The sequence below is a fragment of the Hemitrygon akajei genome, chromosome 18 (genome assembly GCF_048418815.1).
Source record: "Hemitrygon akajei chromosome 18, sHemAka1.3, whole genome shotgun sequence".
Lineage (NCBI taxonomy): Eukaryota > Metazoa > Chordata > Chondrichthyes > Myliobatiformes > Dasyatidae > Hemitrygon > Hemitrygon akajei.
This window is the reverse complement of record NC_133141.1, coordinates 3,172,020-3,191,846: the sequence shown is the minus strand read 5'-3', so window position 1 is coordinate 3,191,846 and position 19,827 is coordinate 3,172,020. Positions and strand designations below refer to the sequence as shown.

General features: G+C 40.1%; 1 protein-coding gene across 1 annotated transcript in view; it reads right to left on the bottom strand.

Moving 5' to 3' along the window:
* Window positions 1–462: 462 nt before the first annotated feature.
* LOC140741028 (integrin alpha-8-like) overlaps window positions 463–19,827 on the bottom strand; it is a 157,045-nt gene continuing 137,680 nt past the window's right edge. The window contains exons 29-30 of the mRNA XM_073070660.1: window positions 3,787–3,909; window positions 463–1,806 (exon numbers count right to left, since the gene is read on the bottom strand). Coding sequence (XP_072926761.1) covers window positions 1,753–1,806; window positions 3,787–3,909 — 177 coding nt within the window. The 3' untranslated portion in view covers window positions 463–1,752. The remainder of the gene's footprint in view (window positions 1,807–3,786; window positions 3,910–19,827) is intronic.

Genomic DNA, 19,827 nt, shown 5'->3' with positions numbered 1-19,827 from the left:
GACCACAGAATTCCCCAGGGCTGGGAATCATGAACGAGATGACGTAGCTTTAGGGTGAATGGGAAGCGATTTAATGGGAACCTGAGCGACAAAACTTTCACCCAGAAGGTGATCTATATATAGACTGAGCTGCCAGATGAAGTGACTTAGGCAGATACATTAACTGCATTTAAAAGATTCTTGGACAGGAAGGGTAGATGGACAGGGCCAATGCAGGTAATTAGAACTAGCTTAGATACAGATCTTCGTTGGCATTGACCGGTTGGCCTGAAGGATCTTTTTCTGCGCTCTATGTCTCTAAATTGCATTCTATGGTTAGAATAGTTTAAAATCACTTTGACGTATCTCAAGATAAACAATTGCATATCCTTCCTTACTTTGGTCCAGTATTATTGATGTTAATAACACAGTGTTAATGACACTAACCAATGTGTGAGTACAGTTAATGTGACAAATTGAATCTTAATTTCAGCAACATTTTATTTTTCAACCATACAAGTCAGATAATTGTTGCAACCCCTAGGAATTGGAGAAATAGAACTGCTAACACAAATGATCACTTTCAACTTCAGGAGAAATACAAAACCAAAATTCCACATTTGTTGAGACAAAATATTTATTTACAGTCATGGCAGTTATTTTGCTATATTTATTAGGAATAATTAGAGCAGTAATCCCCCTGGCATTTCACTACTGTTCATTGATCCTTTGGATATCATTATCCTTCCTTTTTAATTTGTAGCTATTGAGAAAGAAATTGAAAGAAAATTATTTGATGGGGTGGGGGGGGGGGGGGAAGGTACAAGGAAGCTGAAAAGAAATAAGCAGAAATAATAAGGGACTTGTCCAATTAGCTTAGTTTTGCCCTGTGCAATATCTTTAATAATTGAAACATTTTAAAAACTCACAAACCAAAGTGAAGAGGAAACTGTCTACAACTTTAAAACACTCTGATACAAATAGATCTCAAACTGTCAGGTTTTGATTCATATAACTGGAAAAATACTGACAATAGAATATAACCCACAGAAATGAGGTTCAAAATACCTATGATAAATATGCATGCAATAGGATAGTTGCTACTTGAGATACTAAGGTTGGGCTTTGCTAGAAGACTGCAGTTGCCTTACTGGAGAAGGGACTGGTGGAGTACAATGACTGAAAGAGATGCAAGAATGAAGGGGATTTGAGAAGGGTAAAGGGGTAATTGGAGTTGATAATCACTATAACAGTCAAAGGAGGAGGATGAACCATGAAGGGCTGGATGCGATTTCCCCGTTTTGTGTGGGTTAGAGTATGTGGTGCAATATAGGAAATAAAAAGCAAGAAGAAACTACACCTGTGCCTGTCTCATAACAAGAGATAGTGGTTAGTTCAGATTATTTGAGCTTGTTCTGGGTAAGTAATATCTATGTTTAGAAAATTGTCTTGATTAACTGTGACTCAGTATTTTTAATTAAGGCATCTGCAAAGTCACTAACTACTTTAATATACTTTTAAAATACTTCAGAAATCACATTCTGGTTTCTGCTGGGGAACTAGCCTAATGGAAGAACTCATGAGATCCACTTGGCTGCCCAGTGCACTATTTTCTGATTGTTGGTGTTAATGAAGGAGCTGATGGTGAAGGGAATTGACACCATTAGCACAAAGGTGAAAATGTATTTGATGGAATTTCATCGGGCTTTGAAGAGACCACAGGTTTTTTCAGATTGCAAAAGATGGGATACGGGTGTTGGTATTGGTTAGATGTCACAGGAGTTCCTCATTTTCGGTTGGTGGCAGTTTCCTTTTGAAAAATCCACACTGTAACAAAGAAAGAGAAGAACGTTAGGGATTGGAAAATTTGTTAAACATCTCTACCCATTCAGTGTCAGGGGTATCAAGTGCTGCAGTTTTGCCCAGTTCCAGACATATCTGTCATCTTCTCTTTCATTTCAGAGCTAATGTGTTGCTTATCACACAAAAAAATACTTAGAGTAAAGATGAGTTCAATATACTTTAATTAAACTTGAGACATGGCACAGCTGCTTTTTAACTGAATTGTCCACATGTTCTCATGAAGATGGCACTAGCATCTGGTTTAAGATGGCACTGGTGTATCTCAGTGAATTCTGGCTGATGGCCAATGAAACAAGGAAAACAACTAAATAGTTAATCATTCTTTTTCTGGTAAATGATTTTTGTAAACAATAGACTGTGACATCACTTTGGACTTGGAGGCAATTTGATGAGGCAGAACCAAGGGGAGGTGAGGGAATCAGCCTGTAACCAAGAGTAAGGAAGACTTGAGGTTTGGTCAATTTAAGCACTGGGCTGAATTTGAAAGGTTGGGTACAGGCCAAATGGAGGTGATGGGGTCCAGGCACCAGAGTGTATCAAAGCGATTGATGATTTAGGCACTGGACCAGATTGCAAAGTCAGGGTGGTGGGGCCTGAAGTGAAGAATGGGCCAGTTCAGCTTGCTGCTCTGCAAGGTTCATTTGGCTTTGCACTGAACTGAGGGTCTGTGGAGAGATTCTGTGCACTTCAGTTCAAAATGCTATTTGCTTGCATGATTTGTTTTTTTCTCTCTCTGCACATTGGGTGTTTGACAATGTTTTTTTAATGGGTTCTTTTGAGTTTCTTTGTTTTGTAGCTGCCTATAAGGAGACAAATCTCAAGATTGTATAATGTATACGTACTTTGATAGTAAATGTACTTTGAAAGTAAATGTACTTTGAACTTTGTTTTCAACTTTTCATCGCTAGAATACCATAGGTGCATTAAATTTTGGGGATTTAACCAAATACTTCCACACTGGAAATTTATCATGAGCAAATTCCCTTCACCTTTCTTGAAGTTTGGTTCTCTTTTTCTTGAATCTTCACTAGATAACATGCAATAATTATTATCCTCACCACCAAGGTAACAAACTGAATGCTTTTTTTTAAAAAGAAGCCACTCCTAATTTCATCCCTAATAAGAGTTCAGGAAATCAAAAAAAAGTCACATTCTCTAATGTACAAATAATCTAACCCATCTCTCCTGTGACCAAGCAATAGTGAGAATTATTCCCAAGGTTTCAATAATTGATTTTACACAATACCATTTTGCCCTGATATTCACTGGCAGTCTTACATTAAGTCTTAAAAACAGAAAATGTGGGAAAAATTCAGCAGGCCAGACAGTGTCTGTGGAAAGAAAAACAGAGCTAATGTTTCTGCCAGAGAATTTTTTAAAAATCAGAATTGGAAATGAAGATAAAAGGGCAATTTTAAATTGTGGAGAGGGTGATGAAAAGGATGGCCAGCACACAAGGAATATCTGTGATGGGGTGAGACAAGGTCATGTCGGGAAGTGGCAAGAAAATTGTGATTTGTGCTTATTTTGTTTGTGTTGCATTGCTAATGGCATGACTGTGATATTCCTAGTAGATCAAGGCTGTACTAATAGCAAAAAAAGACCCTAAACCACAGATGGATGGCTTACAACAAACATTAGCTGCTCTTAGCAGCATAAGAAAAACAAAGAAGCAAAATCACCCTCTGAATGCCCCACTTACCAAGTCTTAACCCATTACCAATATTCTTTTTAACCTATCCATCCCAACCCACACTGCAACTTAAACATTCCTTTTTTTAAAATCTCAGTTTCTCAGTTCTGAACGTTAACACTGTTTCTATTTACACCAGGTTCTGCTGAGTTTTCCAGTAATTTCTGCTTTTTTATGTCAGATTTTCAGCATCTGCAGGTGTTCTCATTTTTAAATTCTGCTCATACACACTCATATGCACAGATTGATACCTTCCAAAGGATGAATGTCACCAGACCTACAAGCAGCAGGCCACCAATCACTGCAACAATAATACACCAGACCGGTACATTCCCAGTACCCTCATCTTCTCTCGATTCAATTACAGTTTCCACCTGCAAAAAAGAAGAATCAAACCATTATGATGGATGGCATTAGCAACACTACAAGAAAAATTAAAATTAATTGCCAGTGGGAAAATTCACTTTTCAAAATGGAGAAGAATAGCAGAGTATGGATTTGTGCTCCTCCCAATGACTAAGTAATCGTATAACATTGATACATTATGAAAGATGGGACTGAAGTTGGCCTTCTTTGGATTGCTTCAATGTTGTTAGCTCTGTTCATATAAACTCAACTAAATTAGCACCACAGATTGCAGAAATGACAAGCTGTGGTGAACTACATATTCCTGTCTGGACACGCCCCCCCCGCTGACTGCTCCTGTGGCTCCTCCCACAGACCCCTGCTGACTGCTCCTGTGGCTCCTCCCACAGACCCCTGCTGACTGCTCCTGTGGCTCCTCCCACGGACCCCGGTATAAAGGCGATTGGAGATACAGCCCCGGCCTCAGTCTCCAGGATGTAGTGTGATGGTCATTTGCTGCTTGTTCTTTCTTCCAGCCAATAAAAGCCTATATCTCGCCTCACGTCTCTGAGAGTTATTGATGGTGCATCACAAGCACAGACTCAATTCCATGAAAACTGAGTACCTAGGATCTTTTATGCCAGAATTTTAAATAACCATATTACCATATAGCAATTACAGCACGGAAACAGGTCATCTCAGCCCTTCTAGTCCATGCCGAACGCTTACTCTCACCTAGTCCCACTGACCTGCACTCAGCCCATAACCCTCCATTCCTTTCCTGTCCATATACCTATCCAATTTTACTTTAAATGACAATACCGAACCTGCCTCTACCACTTCTACTGGAAGCTCATTCCACACAGCTACCACTCTCTGAGTAAAGAAATTCTCCTCGTGTTACCCCTAAACTTTTGCCCCCTAATTCTCAACTCAGGTCCTCTTGTTTGAATCTCCCCTACTCTCAATGGAAAAAGCCTATCCACGTCAACTCTATCTATCCCCCTCATAATTTTAAATACCTCTATCAAGTCCCCCCTCAACCTTCTACGCTCCAAAGAATAAAGACCTAACTTGTTCAGGATTTCTCTGTAACTTAGGTGCTGAAACCCAGGTAACATTCTAGTAAATCTCCTCTGTACTCTCTCTATTTTGTTGACATCTTTCCTATAATTCGGTGACCAGAACTGTACACAATACTCCAAATTTGGCCTCACCAATGCCTTGTACAATTTTAGCATTACATCCCAACTCCTATATTCAATGCTCTGATTTTAATGAAATAAGTCATGTTTAATGCTAAGATGGTACAATAAATGAGTCCTGCACTCCAGCCTAAATTAATCCACAAAGTGAACAGATGCTGATAGCATTTGTTTACATGGTTTTTAGGAAGCAGCATAAATTAAGGTGTTTTCTTTTCAGTAGGGATATTAATTGAAAGCTTTCTCTCAATTTACTATAAAGCTGCACACCAACATAACTTGCTAATGGTTTAGTATCACTTCTTTTTTTAAAAAATTTTTTTATTAGTTTTTCAAAACATTTTACAAAATTAAAAACCCCAAATCCCAATGAGGAGCATTAATACAGTGCAAGATTAAGCATACAATAACAATATGCTACAAAGGAAGAGAGTTTAACAAAAAAGCACCTAAATTGAAGACAAGTGAGCTTAGTGTCCTCCCCAAGCCCCACAACACAAGAAAAAAACAACAACTCCAGACCAACCACCACACAGTATAAAGAGTATAAGTCCGGACAGTCAAACTCCCAGACTGTAAATACACTTAGTAACAGAGGATAATAATGCCTACTACCAGAAAAAAAAGGGAGCTGAAAGCAAGGGACCGAAAAGAAAAAAAAAGACCCTAGTCAAGAGGAAGGTTATGAAAGTACTCGATAAAAGGTCCCCAGACCTTATGGAACTTTAGATCCAAATTAAGAACTGAATAATGAATTTTTTCGAGGTCCAAGCAGGCCATAATGTCGTTAAGCCATTGCGCATGAGTGGGCGGGGCAACATCTCTCCATCTAAGGAGGATCAAGCGTCTCGCCAGGAGAGAGGCAAAGGATAGTATTCGGCATTTGGTCGGACCCAGACATAAATCTGTCTCGCCCCAAAAACCGAACAGAGCAATTAAGGGGTTAGGTTCTAGGTGCTGATTCAGAATACCCGATAATGTAGTGAAGACATCTTTCCAGAATTTCTCCAAGCTAGGACAGAACCAGTACATATGGATGAGAGAGGCCATGCCCCTCTTGCATTTATCACAGAGCGGACTAATGCCAGGGTAGAATCGAGATAGTTTAGATTTAGACATATGGGCTCTATGAACAATCTTAAACTGTAATAGGCAATGGCGAGCACAAAGGGAGGTTGAGTTAACCGATTTGAGAACTGAGTCCCAGCTCTCCTCGGATAAGGAGATATTTAAATCCTGCTCCCAGGCCATTTTAATTTTATCCACAGGGGGCCTGTCGTAAGGCTGCTAGTTTATCTCGGATAATTGAAATTAAACCTTGTAGTGGATTAATGGAAAGAAATAGGTCCATAGCATTTTTCGCAGGCATTTCAGGAAAGTTAGGAATTAAAGGAGCAGTAAAGTGTCAGATTTGGAGATATCTGAAAAAGTGAGCGTTAGGCAGGTTGAACTTAACGGAGAGCTGCTGAAAAGAAGCAAAGCGATTGTCAATGAAGAGATCTTCAAAATGTCTAATGCCCTTCCTGTACCAAACATGGAATGCTGAATCGTACGTAGTAGGTAAAAAAAAGGTGATTATGTGCGACAGGGCTAGAAACGGAAAACCCCTGGAAACCATAGCATTTCCTGAACTGAGCCCATATACGCAAAGTGTGTCTAACCAGAGGATTAGCTATTGATCTGGGCAGACTGCTAGGGAGTGCAGAGCCAAGAAGTGCAGATATAGATAATTCTTTAGTGGAGCTCAACTCCATTGCCACCCAGTTAGGGCACTCGGGTTGACCGTGGAAGAAAGACCAGAAGGCAGCACAACGTATATTAGCTGCCCAGTAATATAAGCGAAAGTTAGGTAAAGCCATGCCACCCTCTTTTTTTAGATTTTTGGAGGTGGATTTTATTAATTCTAGAGCGCTTATTCTGCCACAGATATGACAAAATAATAGAGTCTAAGGAATCAAAAAAAGATTTAGGAATAAAAATTGGGATAGATTGAAATAAGTATAAAAATTTGGGGAGAACATACATTTTAACAACATTAATACGACCTACCAAGGACATAGATAGAGGTGACCATTGTACCAGACTCTGTTTTATAGCATATGAAAGATTGACAAAGTTTTCACGAAAGAGATCTTTAAACTTCCTTGTGACTGTAATTCCAAGATAAGTAAATTGATTATGGACTACTTTAAAAGGGAGATCACGAAATATTAGTTCTTGTGCTTCTTTATTAATTGGGAAAAGTTCACTCTTATGTAAGTTGAGATTATAGCCAGAGATCTGGCTAAACTGGTCAAAAAGTGAAAACATTAGAGGTAAGGATGTAGACGGATTTGAGAGAAAGAGTAATAAGTCATCAGCATAGAGAGAAACTTTATGCTCAACACCCCCTCTCCAAATCCCGGTCAATTCAGGACAATTTCGAAATGCTATCGCCAGAGGTTCTATAGCCAAATCAAAGAGAAAGGGACTTAAGGGGCATCCCTGACGGGTGCCACGTTTGAGATTAAATACTTGGGATTTCTGAAAATTAGTTAGAACAGAAGCAGTAGGACACAGGTACAGCAATTGGATCCAAGAGATGAAACTTTGGCCGAGGTCAAATTTTTCTAAGACTGCAAAAAGGTAGTTCCACTCTATACGGTCAAGTGCTTTCTCCGCATCAAGGGAGATAACACATTCAGGAGTCCCAGTTGGAACTGAGTATAAAATATTAAATAGACGCCGAATGTTTAAAAAAAGGGAGACGGTTTTTAATAAAGCCTGTTTGGTCATCAGAGATAATGGAGGGAATAACGGTTTCTAATCTATGAGCCAACACTTTAGCTAAGATCTTTACATCAACATTGAGCAGAGAGATCGGCCTGTACGAGGAACACTCTGTTGGGTCTTTGCCCTTTTTTAAAAGAAGAATAATAGATGCCTCATTGAAAGAGGGTGGCAATTTGCCACAATTAAATGAGTCAGATAATACTGAAAGTAACTGAGGAGAAAGAAATGAGGAGAATGATTTATAAAATTCCACAGGGAACCCATCAGGTCCAGGAGATTTCCCTGAGGACAGTGCAGAAATTGCAAAAGATATTTCTTCTGGTGATATAGGCGCATTGAGTTTGGCTTTGAAATCAGATGAAAGTGAGGGGATATTCAGATTCTGTAAAAATTGATTCACAGAGATATTGTCATTCAGGGATTCAGAGGAATAAAGCCGAGAATAAAAATGTTTAAATGCATCATTAATTTCTAAATGATCCGATTTAAAGTCTCCGTTCTCCTTCCGGATCTTTGTAATATGTTGTTTGGCTTTGGAACGCCTCAGCTGATTGGCTAGGAATTTACCAGACTTATCCCCATGAATGTAAAAGTGGCTCTTGCTTTCGAGAAGTTGGCGTTCGACAGGTTGAGTGGACGGAAGGTTAAATTTAGTTTGGAGTTCAATGCGCTTCTTGTATAATTCAGGGTTCTTAGTTTGGGCATATATTTGATCCAAATCTTTAATCTGGTTAATGAGGTCTGCTCGATCTGCACGGGATCTTCTATTGAGATTTGCTGTGTAAGACATTATTTGACCCCTCAGATATGCTTTCATGGCATCCCAGACAATCTGGGATGGCACTTCAGGTGATGTATTAGTGTTAAAATAAAAGGTTATCTGGTCCTTAATAAATTTTACGAAATCATCATCCGATAGTAAAGTTGAATCGAGCCGCCAGTGTTTGTTCCTCTGAGGGAGACCAGGAAAGTTCAGAGAGAGGGTAATTGGGGCATGGTCAGAGATCAGTATACTCTGATAGTCACAAGAGTGGGCAAATGGGATAAGTTGGTTATCGAGTAAGAAATAGTCAATTCTAGTGAAGGTATGGTGAACATGTGAGAAAAAAGAATAATCTCTCTCCGTAGGATGGAGGAAACGCCATATATCAGAGATACCAAAATTAGAGAGAAACGATTGAATAGCTAAGGCAGATTTAGTAGGAGATCTGGTAACAGAGGACGATCGGTCCAGTTTAGGATCCAACCAATAGTTGAAGTCACCACCCAATATAAGAGAGCATGAGTTTAAGTCTGGTAGTGAGGAAAAAAACCGTTCAAAAAAGTTAACATCATCAAAGTTGGGGGCATACAGGTTTGCTAATGCAACTTTAGTGTTATATAGTTTACCAGAAAAAATAATAAAACGGCCATTTGTATCAGATATTTTATTATGGAGTTCAAAAGGAATATTTGAGTTAATAAGAATGGAAACTCCCCTAGCTTTAGTGGCAAAGGATGAATGAAAATGCTGACCCGCCCACTTTGACAGAAGCCGGGAGTTATCAGAACAACGAATATGAGTTTCTTGGAGGAAAGCAATGTCAGCTTTGAGTTGTTTAATATGTGAGAATACCTTCCTCCTTTTAACAGAGTGGTTCAGTCCCTTTACATTCCAGCTCACAAATTTAAGTGCACTAGCCATTATCAAATACTAATGCATAAAAGGCAGCAGGCATATAAAAAATCAAGCAGTACAATAGCAGTCTGGAAGCAGAGATGTAAACATAGATTTGTAAGGTCAAAATATAAACATGTCCTAAGCAATAAAGAGATGTTGGAACTGGAAAATCCACCCCACCCGCACAACCCAAAACTAGACGGCTACCAAAACAAGTAGCTAGCTCTACCAAAAAAATTAACCCAAATACAACTTCCAGATCTGTGTCATTAACAACAGTTCCGTATAAATACTATAGCAAATAATAACTAGTTTATGCACTAGAAAACATAACTACAGATTAGAACACCTTCTGCAGAAATATACAACTTAATACAGAGAAAATCGGAAGAAAACCAAAACTAACCTACCCGTGAAAAATTATAGAAGAATAAAGTAAGAGAAAGGGAAAAAAGAGGTAAGAAGGAAAAAGAAAAAAGAAGAGGAAGGGGAAAATTATAAATTCAAGACGAGTATTTGTCAACCATTTACAGAGAAGGGAGAGAAAAACTCAGAGATTAGAAAAAGGGTGAAGAAAGGAAAAAGATAAAATAAATAAATATTTAAAGCAAAGGAAAAATAAATCAGCAGTTGAACTGTGAACCGACAAACAGGGAGGCCTTCACTAAAGACTTCGAACCTCCAAAACAAGTTAGAGTTAGTTGTAGAACTCTGTTGGTAAAGTTATACAAGAATAAAAATAGGTTACACACACACCAAATCCCGGGAGAGATTGTCAACAGCCCTTAAAGTTTCAATGAATAATGTCTGAGTGATTCAGGTGAATTCCGAGTCCAGAGAAAGTAATTTTACTACGAGGAGTACTTATCCACCATTTTAGGAGGTCCAATCAGATTCCAAAGATGACTGGATAGCCGGAAGACTTGCCACAAACGCTTCAGCTTCCTTTGCTGATTTGAACCACTTGAATTCCCCGGTATTAAGCTTGATTCGTAGATCAGCAGGATTACGAAGGGAAGGTTTGAAACCACGATCAAAAAGCACTTTCATTACGCCTTTAAACTCAGCGCGCATCTTTAAGGTCTGGGGTGCAAAATCTTCCACAAAGCGAATGGTTGTATCCTGGAAAGGAAAAGAACCTCTGCTACGTGCCTCCACAATCAGACTGTGTTTTACCTGGTATTGATGGAAACACAAGACTACTGGTCGCGGACGGGAGCCCAGAATTCTGGGGGGAACATAAACTCTGTGTGCCCGTTCGAGCTCGGGCGGCTTCGGAAGCAAATCTTTCCCGAATAACTCACAGAGAAACTTGACGAAAAACTTCACGGTTGATCCCTTTTCAGTCGCCTCTGGTAGTCCCAGAATTCTGATATTGCAGCATCTGCTGCGATTTTTGAGATCCACCATTTTGGAAAGAAGTTTATTAGAATTTTCCTCTAAGCTGGAACAGAGAGTCTCCAAGTATCGAACACGACTTTCTAAATCTTCAGAAGTCGAATCGATGCGAGATAAGTGTTCAGCATGTTTGTCCACTTTATCGTTGATCCGATCCAGTTTGTCTTCTAACTGTTTGAAAGTGGTTTTGAATTCCTTTAAGATTTCGTCTCGGAGCTTTCCCAGCGCAACCACCGTCTCATCCGACGGGGTCATAGCTTCTTTTCTCCCGGATTTAGAACTCTTGCTAGACATTGTAAGTTAGATATATTCACAGGCAAGTAAGAGATACCGAAATAATTCCTAACTAAGGTTTAAGAAATGGAGACATTTAGTGCAAAGGTAGCGACAGTAACGGAACAAAAGTTCGGAGCAGCTAAACAATCACCATCTTACCGGAAGTCCCTAGTATCACTTCTAACAAAAATATAGGGTGCTCACAGATGTTCAAACAGACACTTTGAAGCCACACCAGTTATATTTAAGAAAATTCTTGAATTTCTCTAAAATCGTGTCAGATTTTATACTTGTTTACTTGCCAGTGAATTTCAGAAGAAATTTAAGAGGAAGGAAGCACTTCTCAAAACTATCAGAAAGTTGATACGTGGCTTCTTTTTTATACAATTACACTATGTGGATATCACTGTCATTCCAACCCTAACATCCTCTGAACTGAGGTAATAGTCACTGGTCTGACTACTGACTACTTGGTATTGACCAAGCTGGAGTCACATGTTGGTTAAGACAACAGATTTCTTTACTTGTGGGACATTAGTGAAGTAATTCAGGTTTTTAAATGACATTCGAGCACTGGGACTAAGTTTTGATTTAAAATTCCAAGATTATAAAAACATAGAAAACCTACAGCACAATACAGGCCCTAGTCCCACAATGCTGTGCCACACATGTCCTTATCTTAGAAATTACCTAGGGTTACCCATAGCCCTCTATTTTTCTAAGATCCATGTACCTATCCAGGAGTCTCTTAAAAGATCCTATCGTATCTGACTCCACCACTGTTGCTGGCAGCCCATTCCACACACTCACTACTCTCTGCGTAAAAACTTACCCCTGACATCTCCTCTGTACCTGCTTCCAAGCACCTTAAAACTGCTCCCTCTCATGATAGCCATTTCAGCCCTGGGAAAAAGCCTCTAACTATCCACACGATCAATGCCTCTCATCATCTTATACACCTCTATCAGGTCACCTCTCATCCTCCTTCGCTCCAAGGAGAAAAGGCCTAGTTCACTCAACCTATTCTCATAAGGCATGCTTCCCAATCCAGGCAAGATCCTTGTAAATCTCCTCTGCACCATTTCTGTGGTTTCCACATCCTTCCTGTAGTGAGATGACCAGAACTGAGCACAGTACTCCAAGTGTTGTCTGACCAGGGTCCTATGCAGCTGTAGCATTACCTCTCGGCCCTTGAACTCAAGATTTGATTTTAAAAATCTTGAGTTGCTATGGTGTGATTTGAACTTTGACTTAATAGTTTTCATTTCTGAGCAGATTACTTATTGCTCTAGGAAGAGGACAATATATAAGCTATTACTTAATATTGCAAAAAGTGGAGGGGAGAATGTTGTGATAAGGATATTAGGGGTCTACAACTTGATGTGGACAGGTTGAGTGAGCGGGAGAATACTTGGCAAATAGAGTTTAATGCTTTAATGTGGAAAAGTGTGAGGTCATGCTCTTCGCTAAGATGACTTGAAAAGGGAGAATTATCTAAACAGAGAAAGATTGCAGATGAGCAAAGTACAGAAGGATCCAAATTCTATTATCACAACTCTCCCAAAAAGTTAGCAAGCAGGTGTTGCAAATGGTTATTTTGTTCTCCAGAAACATGGGAGCCCAGGAGAACAGGTATGCTCAGTTTTGCTTTAGTGACACAGGCACATGTGACATGGTGGTGACGTAATGTATATTATTTATGTACTTCTTACATACAACTCATAATGATTTATGCAAACAAACAATACTTAATCAAACAATATATTTACAATATTACTGAAATATTAAATACACAGCACTCCTCCTCGCTTAGCTATAAACTCCAACTCAATAGAGAATGATTCTCAACTCAAATATGTAACGTATTACTCTTTAGTCATCTATACACAGACACAGACACACACACACACAATGCTATATTACACAACTACTATCTGTGTTGTGTTAGGATGTAACCAGGATGCTGTGGCATCCACAGCATAGAAAATTTTAAATTGTTCCATTCAGGCCTAAAGATTTAATCATTGTGGAGGATTTTTAACTGTTGTGGGATAATGTCTTTCCTGACAAGTGGGGGTCATTGTGCTCAGCAGGTGATACTTGTGGCTGTGAAACAATCTCAGGTTCTGGGGCCTCCTCCGTGGTGGTTGCAGGAGTTGACTCTGGAACTGCAGGAAATGGTTCTGACAGCTCTGAACACTTTTCTTCTCTAACAATTAACTCCGCTCTTCTCAACTGAGTGATATGTTAATAGAACCACAGAACCATAGAACACTACAGCACAGTACAGCCCTCCATGTTGTGCTGACCCATATAATTCTTTTTTAAAAAAGTACTAAACCCACACTACCCCATAACCCTCCATTTTTCTTTCATTTTCAGAAGGCATTTGATAAGGTCCCATATAGGAGATTGGTGGGTAAAATCAAAGCTCATGGCATCGGGGGGAAGACATTGACATGGATAGAAAACTGGTTGGCAGATAGAAAGCAAAGGGTTACGGTGAATGGGTGTTTCTCGGAATGGCAGGTGGTGACTAGTGGGGTGCCACAGGGCTCGGTATTGGGACCACAGCTGCCCACAATTTACGTCAACGATTTAGATGAAGGCATTGAGAATAACATCAGCAAATTTGCTGATGATACTAAGCTGGGTGGCAGTGTGACATGTGATGAGGATGTTAGGAGAATTCAGGGTGACTTGGATAAGCTGGGTGAGTGGGCAGATACTTGGCAGATGACGTTTAATTTGAATAAGTGTGAGGTTATCCACTTTGGGAGTAAGAACAGGAAGGCAGATTATTATCTGAATGGTGTAGAGTTAGGTAAGGGAGAAATACAAAGAGATCTAGGAGTCCTTGTTCATCAGTCACTGAAGGTGAATGAGCAAGTGCAGCAGGCAGTGAAGAAGGCTAATGGAATGTTGGCCTTTATTACAAAGGGAATTGAGTACAAGAGCAAGGAAATCCTCTTGCATTTGTACAGGGCCCTGGTGAGACCACACCTGGAGTATTGTGTACAGTTTTGGTCTCCAGGGTTAAGGAAGGACATCCTGGCTGTAGAGGAAGTGCAGCGTAGATTCACGAAGTTAATTCCTGGGATGTCCGGACTGTCTTACGCAGAGAGGTTAGAGAGACTGGGCTTGTACACGCTGGAATTAAGGAGATTGAGACAGGATCTGATTGCAACATATAAGATTATTAAGGGATTGGACAAGATAGAGGCAGGAAATATGTTCCAGATGCTGGGAGAGTCCAGTACCAGAGGGCATGGTTTGAGAATAAGGGGTAGGTCATTTAGGACAGAGTTAAGGAAAAACTTCTTCTCCCAGAGAGTTGTGGGGGTCCACTGCCTCGGAAGGTAGTGGAGCCCAATTCTCTGGATGCTTTCAAGAAGGAGCTAGATAGGTATCTTATGGATAGGGGAATCAAGGGATATGGGGACAAGGCAGGAACCGGGTATTGATAGTAGATGATCAGCCATGATCTCAAAATGGCGGTGCAGGCTCGAAGGGCCGAATGGTCTACTTCTGCACCTATTGTCTATTGTCTATCCATGTACCTGTCCAAGAGGCTATTAAATACCCCTAATGTTTTAGCCTCCACCACCATCCCTGGCAAGTCATTCCAGGCACTCACAACCCTCTGTGTAAAAAACTTACCCCTGATGTCTCCCCTAAACTTCCCTCCCTTAATTTTGTACATATGCCCTCTGGTGTTTGCTATTGGTGCCCTGGGAAACAGGTACTGACTATCCACCCTATCTATGCCTCTCATAATCTTGTAGACCTCTATCAAGTCTCCTCTTGTTCTTCTACACTCCAAAGAGAAAGGTCCCAGCTCTGCTAACCTTGCTTCATATGACTTGTTCTCCAAACCAGGCAACATCCTGGCAAATCTCCTCTGCACCATCTCCGTAGCTTCCACATCCTTCCTATAATGAGGTGACCAGAATTGAACACAATACTCTAAGTGCGGTCTCACCAGAGATTTGTAGAGTTGCAACATGACCTCTCTACTCTTGAACTCAATCCCCTTGTTAATGAAGCCTAGCATCCCATAGGCCTTCTTAACTAACCTATCAACCTGTGCAGTGACCTTGAGGGATGTATGGATTTGAACCCCAAGGTCCCTTTGTTCATCCACACTCTTAAGTAACTGACCATTAATCCTGTACTCAGTCTTCTGGTTTGTCCTTCCAAAATGCATCACCTCACACTTGTCCGGATTGAACTCCATCTGCCATTTTTCTGGCCAACTCTGCAGCCTGTCTATATCCTCTTGTAACCTTCGACCACCTATAGCTCCATCCACAACTCCTCCAATCTCCATGTCATCCGCAAACTTACTCACACATCCTTCCAGCTCTACATCCAGGTCATTTATAAAAATCACAAATAGCAGGGGTCCCAGGACAGATCCCTGCAGCACTCCACTAGTCATCGACAGCCAGGCAGAATACTTTCCTTCCACAACTACCCTCTGCTTTCTTCCTTTAAGCCAATTTTTTTTAATCCAAACAGCCAAGGTTCCACTTATCCCATGCCTCATGACTTTCTGGATGAGTCTCTCATGAGGGACCTTGTCAAATTCTTTGCTCCAGATGGTATCAGATGCAATCTCCACTGTGTAGGTGACTGTCCTTTTCTGTTCACAGTCTTTCCAAGTACTCACTTTTGATCAACTCTGTAGTCCCTCACCAGGACTGCTTGTCCAGGAGAGAAACATTGAACCCCCTTGTTTGAGGAACCCTCAATTTGTCCTGCATACTCCGTTTGAGGAGATCCAAGTGTGAATGCAAGGAATGACAGATGAACAGTATAGCTGGTGAGATGTTGGTTGTGGAGTGTGCTGCATTGCAATATGCGAGGAGGGAATTGGTGATTCAGTGTCAGTGTAGTGCGTTCTTTCGACTCTGAACAAACCTTTCCGCCAAGCTATTTGTAACAGGGTGGTACGGTGCAGATGTAATATCTTATTCCATTCATGGGCCAGTTTCGATTATTGATCTTTGACGTTTACTCAGCTCTGTTCTGAACTACGGACTTCAGTTCAGAAATGTTATCTGGTTGCGGGTTACTGTTTGCATGATGTTTTTTTATTGCACATTGAGTGTTTGACAGTCTTTTTAATGAGTTGTTTTATTCCTTTTTATAGGCATGCACATTGGATGTTAGACAGTCTTCTTCTAAATGTGTGTATATATGTTTCTTTGTTTTGTGGCTGCCTGTTAGGAGATGAATCTCAAGGTTGTATAATATATACATACTTTGATAATAAATGTACTTTGAACTTTGAATCTGTTCTGCCACTAACTGTCATTGACTAAGAGTTCTGGAACACCAGTCCCTGAGAAGAGGCTTCTCAATACACCGACAGTGTGTGAGGCTGTAGTGGAAGCTGTGGGCAACACTTCTGGTCACTTGGTGGCTGCATCCACTATTACCAACATGCCTTGTGAGAAAGAATAGGTTGAGTGAACTCGGTCTTTTCTCCTTGGAGCGGCAGAGGATGAGAGATGACCTGACAGAGGTGTATAAGATGATGAGAGGCATTGATTGTGTGGATAGTCAGAGACTTTTTCCCAGGGCTGAAATGGCTAACACAAGTTTTAAGGTGCTGGGGAATAGGTACAGAGGAGATGTCAGGGGTAAGTTTTTACGCAGAGAGTGGTGAGTGCGTGGAAAGGGCTGCCAGCAACAGTGGTGGAGTCAGATACGATGGGATCTTTTAAGAGACTCCTGGATAGGTACATGGAGCTTAGAAAAATAGAGGGCTATGGGTAACCCTAGATAATTTCTAAAATAAATACACGTTCAGCACAGCATTGTGGGCCGAAGGGCCTGTATTGTGCTGTAGGTTTTCTATGTTTCTATGTGCCAATGAGTGGTCTGGCAAAATGTATATGAAAACCTCTGCCAGGGCCATGCAGGCCATTGCCAGGGATGGAGAGCCACTGCTCTTGGCATCTTCTGGATGTGTTGGTACCCTGACAGTGCATGGCAATCTGCTGATCTACCCCAAGCCACCAGACAAAGCTTTGAGCCAATGCTTTCATTCTGGCCATGCCTAATTGAACAGCATGTGGCTCCTCCAACACTTTAGCACTCAGCTTGGATGGTACAACTCTCAATCCCTACATAAGGCAACCCCCAACAAAGGCAAGTTAATCTCGCGCTGGTAAAAATGGGGGAAATGGAAATTTTGTTGCACATTCCAGCCATTTTTGATTGCCATCTAGACCTGAGACAGTGTGGGATCTTTTTGGTTTCCCTTTGGATCATCTCTGCTGTATCAGGGAGACTTTTGCTTTGCATTAATACATTTGTAAATTTTGTACATTATACAGGTTTTTCCTTTTCTGTGGGATAGTCCATCAGTATTTCCATGACTAGTTGTTGTGGTTTAGAAATATAAGGAAGTTTTCTTACATTTATAGATTTCTGGTCAAGTCACACCTATGGTATTGTGCGCAGTTTGGTCAACTTATTTAAGAAAGGATATACTGACATTGGAGAAGTCCAAAAGAGATCTACTGGGCTAAATTCTGGGATGCGATAGTTACTTACAATAAGGGTAAAAATAAACACCAAAGAATATAGCTCTGTTTAGAAGAATAAATTGAGATCTTGTTGAAACATATAACATGCTTGGGGGATTATAAGGTAGATGTTGAAATTGTTCCACTAGTTGGAGAATCTTGAATGAATGACATGGTTACAAGATTAAGGATGGTCATTTAAAATCTTCTTTTCATAGAGTGGTAGATTTCCAGTATTCTCTACCCAAGATGGTTGTGGAAGTAAGATTAATGAGAAAGGCGGTATTTAAAAGGGAAGCAGATTTATTTCTGAAAGACCAGAGAACTGAAGTCTTTTCAGGAGGTGAGGCTTTGGGCTGTTTATCCATGATTGTCTTGAATTCTCAATATTCACCTCCTGTATGGTTAGAGTGGAAATTTTTGACCCTGATGATTACTTCAAGAAGACAATTCCTGCAACTCAGACACCTGGCATAAAAGTAGATCCTATGATATCAATAGTATTAAAATTGTCACATTTTCAAGCTAGTACTCTGGAAAGAGGGTTCATAGTGCAGATTAAAAGTTATTAAACCCAGGTTCTATCTGCCTTTTTAGTGAATGCACAAGGTTTCATGGCACTATCTTGAAGAAGAATACAAGTGTTCTCATTACTTCATTGTCTTTGTGTGGTATTGCACTGCCTAAATTAGCTAATCCATTTTCTTATGTCTATATACTTCAATGATTATAAGATGGTTAGTAAATTAAGATTCTTACACAACAGAAGCCAATCCTTTAGCCCACAATGTCTGCATCAACCATCAATCAGCTATTTCCACTAACCCTATGCTGGTCCTGCTTTACTCATTAACTCCTCCAGGTTCAATCATCCCTTACACCAGGGTCAATTAGAGAGGCCGACCTGCTTGTCTTTGAGATGTGGGAATGAACTGGAGAGCATATAAACTCCTCACAGACAACACCAGAGGTCAGGATTGGGCCCAGGTCACCGGAGTTATATGGCAGCAGTTCTTGCATAAATCAAATTTGTATTTTTAATGGGGCCCATACAAGTGTCCAGCTAAGAGTTTCAGTGTGATAACATTAGCAAAAGGTCAATAGAAAAGAGACCATTCCCACCTGCAGCTTTAGGATTCCCACCAATCTTTTAGAATCAGAATCAGGTTTATCACTCTTACCTGACATGAAATTTGTTGTTTTGCAGCAGTACAGTGCAAATACATAAAAAAGTATAAATTACAAAATAAATATTGCCAAATAAAAGGAATAAAAAGGTGGTGTTCATGGACCATTCTGAAATCTAATGGCAGAGGGAAAAAAAACTGTTTCTGATGTAACCAGGTGACCATTGAATATCAGTTTTTTATTGTTAAAATGTACTTATGCATTCACCTTGGTAATGCTAAAATAGCTACCTGTGCCTTTAGGAGAAAAGAGTAATGAAGAGTTGCCATGTCTAGAGAGAAAAATGGTTGAGAGCTTTTCGTAGGTTTGGTGAGGAAAGGTCAACATTATTTGATAATATCCATGTAAATTTGCTTCTACTTGTCTGTAAATCTAGAATACAGGTGACCCCCGCTTTACAAATGTTTGCTTTATGCCACTTTGCTTTTACAAAAGACCTACATTGGTAACATGTTTTCGCATTACAAAGAGGATTTTCGCTTTTATGAAAATTTTTCCCATATAAATGAATGGTTCTTCGCTTTATGCCATTTTGACTTAAGAAAGGTTTCATAGGAATGCTCTACCTATGTAAGAACACCTGTATCGGTAATTTGATATGTTTTACACGTGGATGCTTTAGATTTTCGCGAGTAAATTGATCAGTACTGGAATAGCGTGGCTGTGTGAATTTCCTTATCGGCCTAATAGGTCAGTCTTTTCAGTAATTCAACTACAAGGCAATATATTGTAAAAGTTTATTTGTCTTTCTTTATTGTTTCATAACCAAATGTGAAAGTGTTAATCTCTGTTTACATAACGTGAGCGAGGAGAACTCGTTTCAAGGTCTAGCCAATAGGTGTTTGGAAGTTAAGCACATTTCTGCAATAGTGAGTACATCTCTTAGTTAAGATGAGATGTACTTATTCA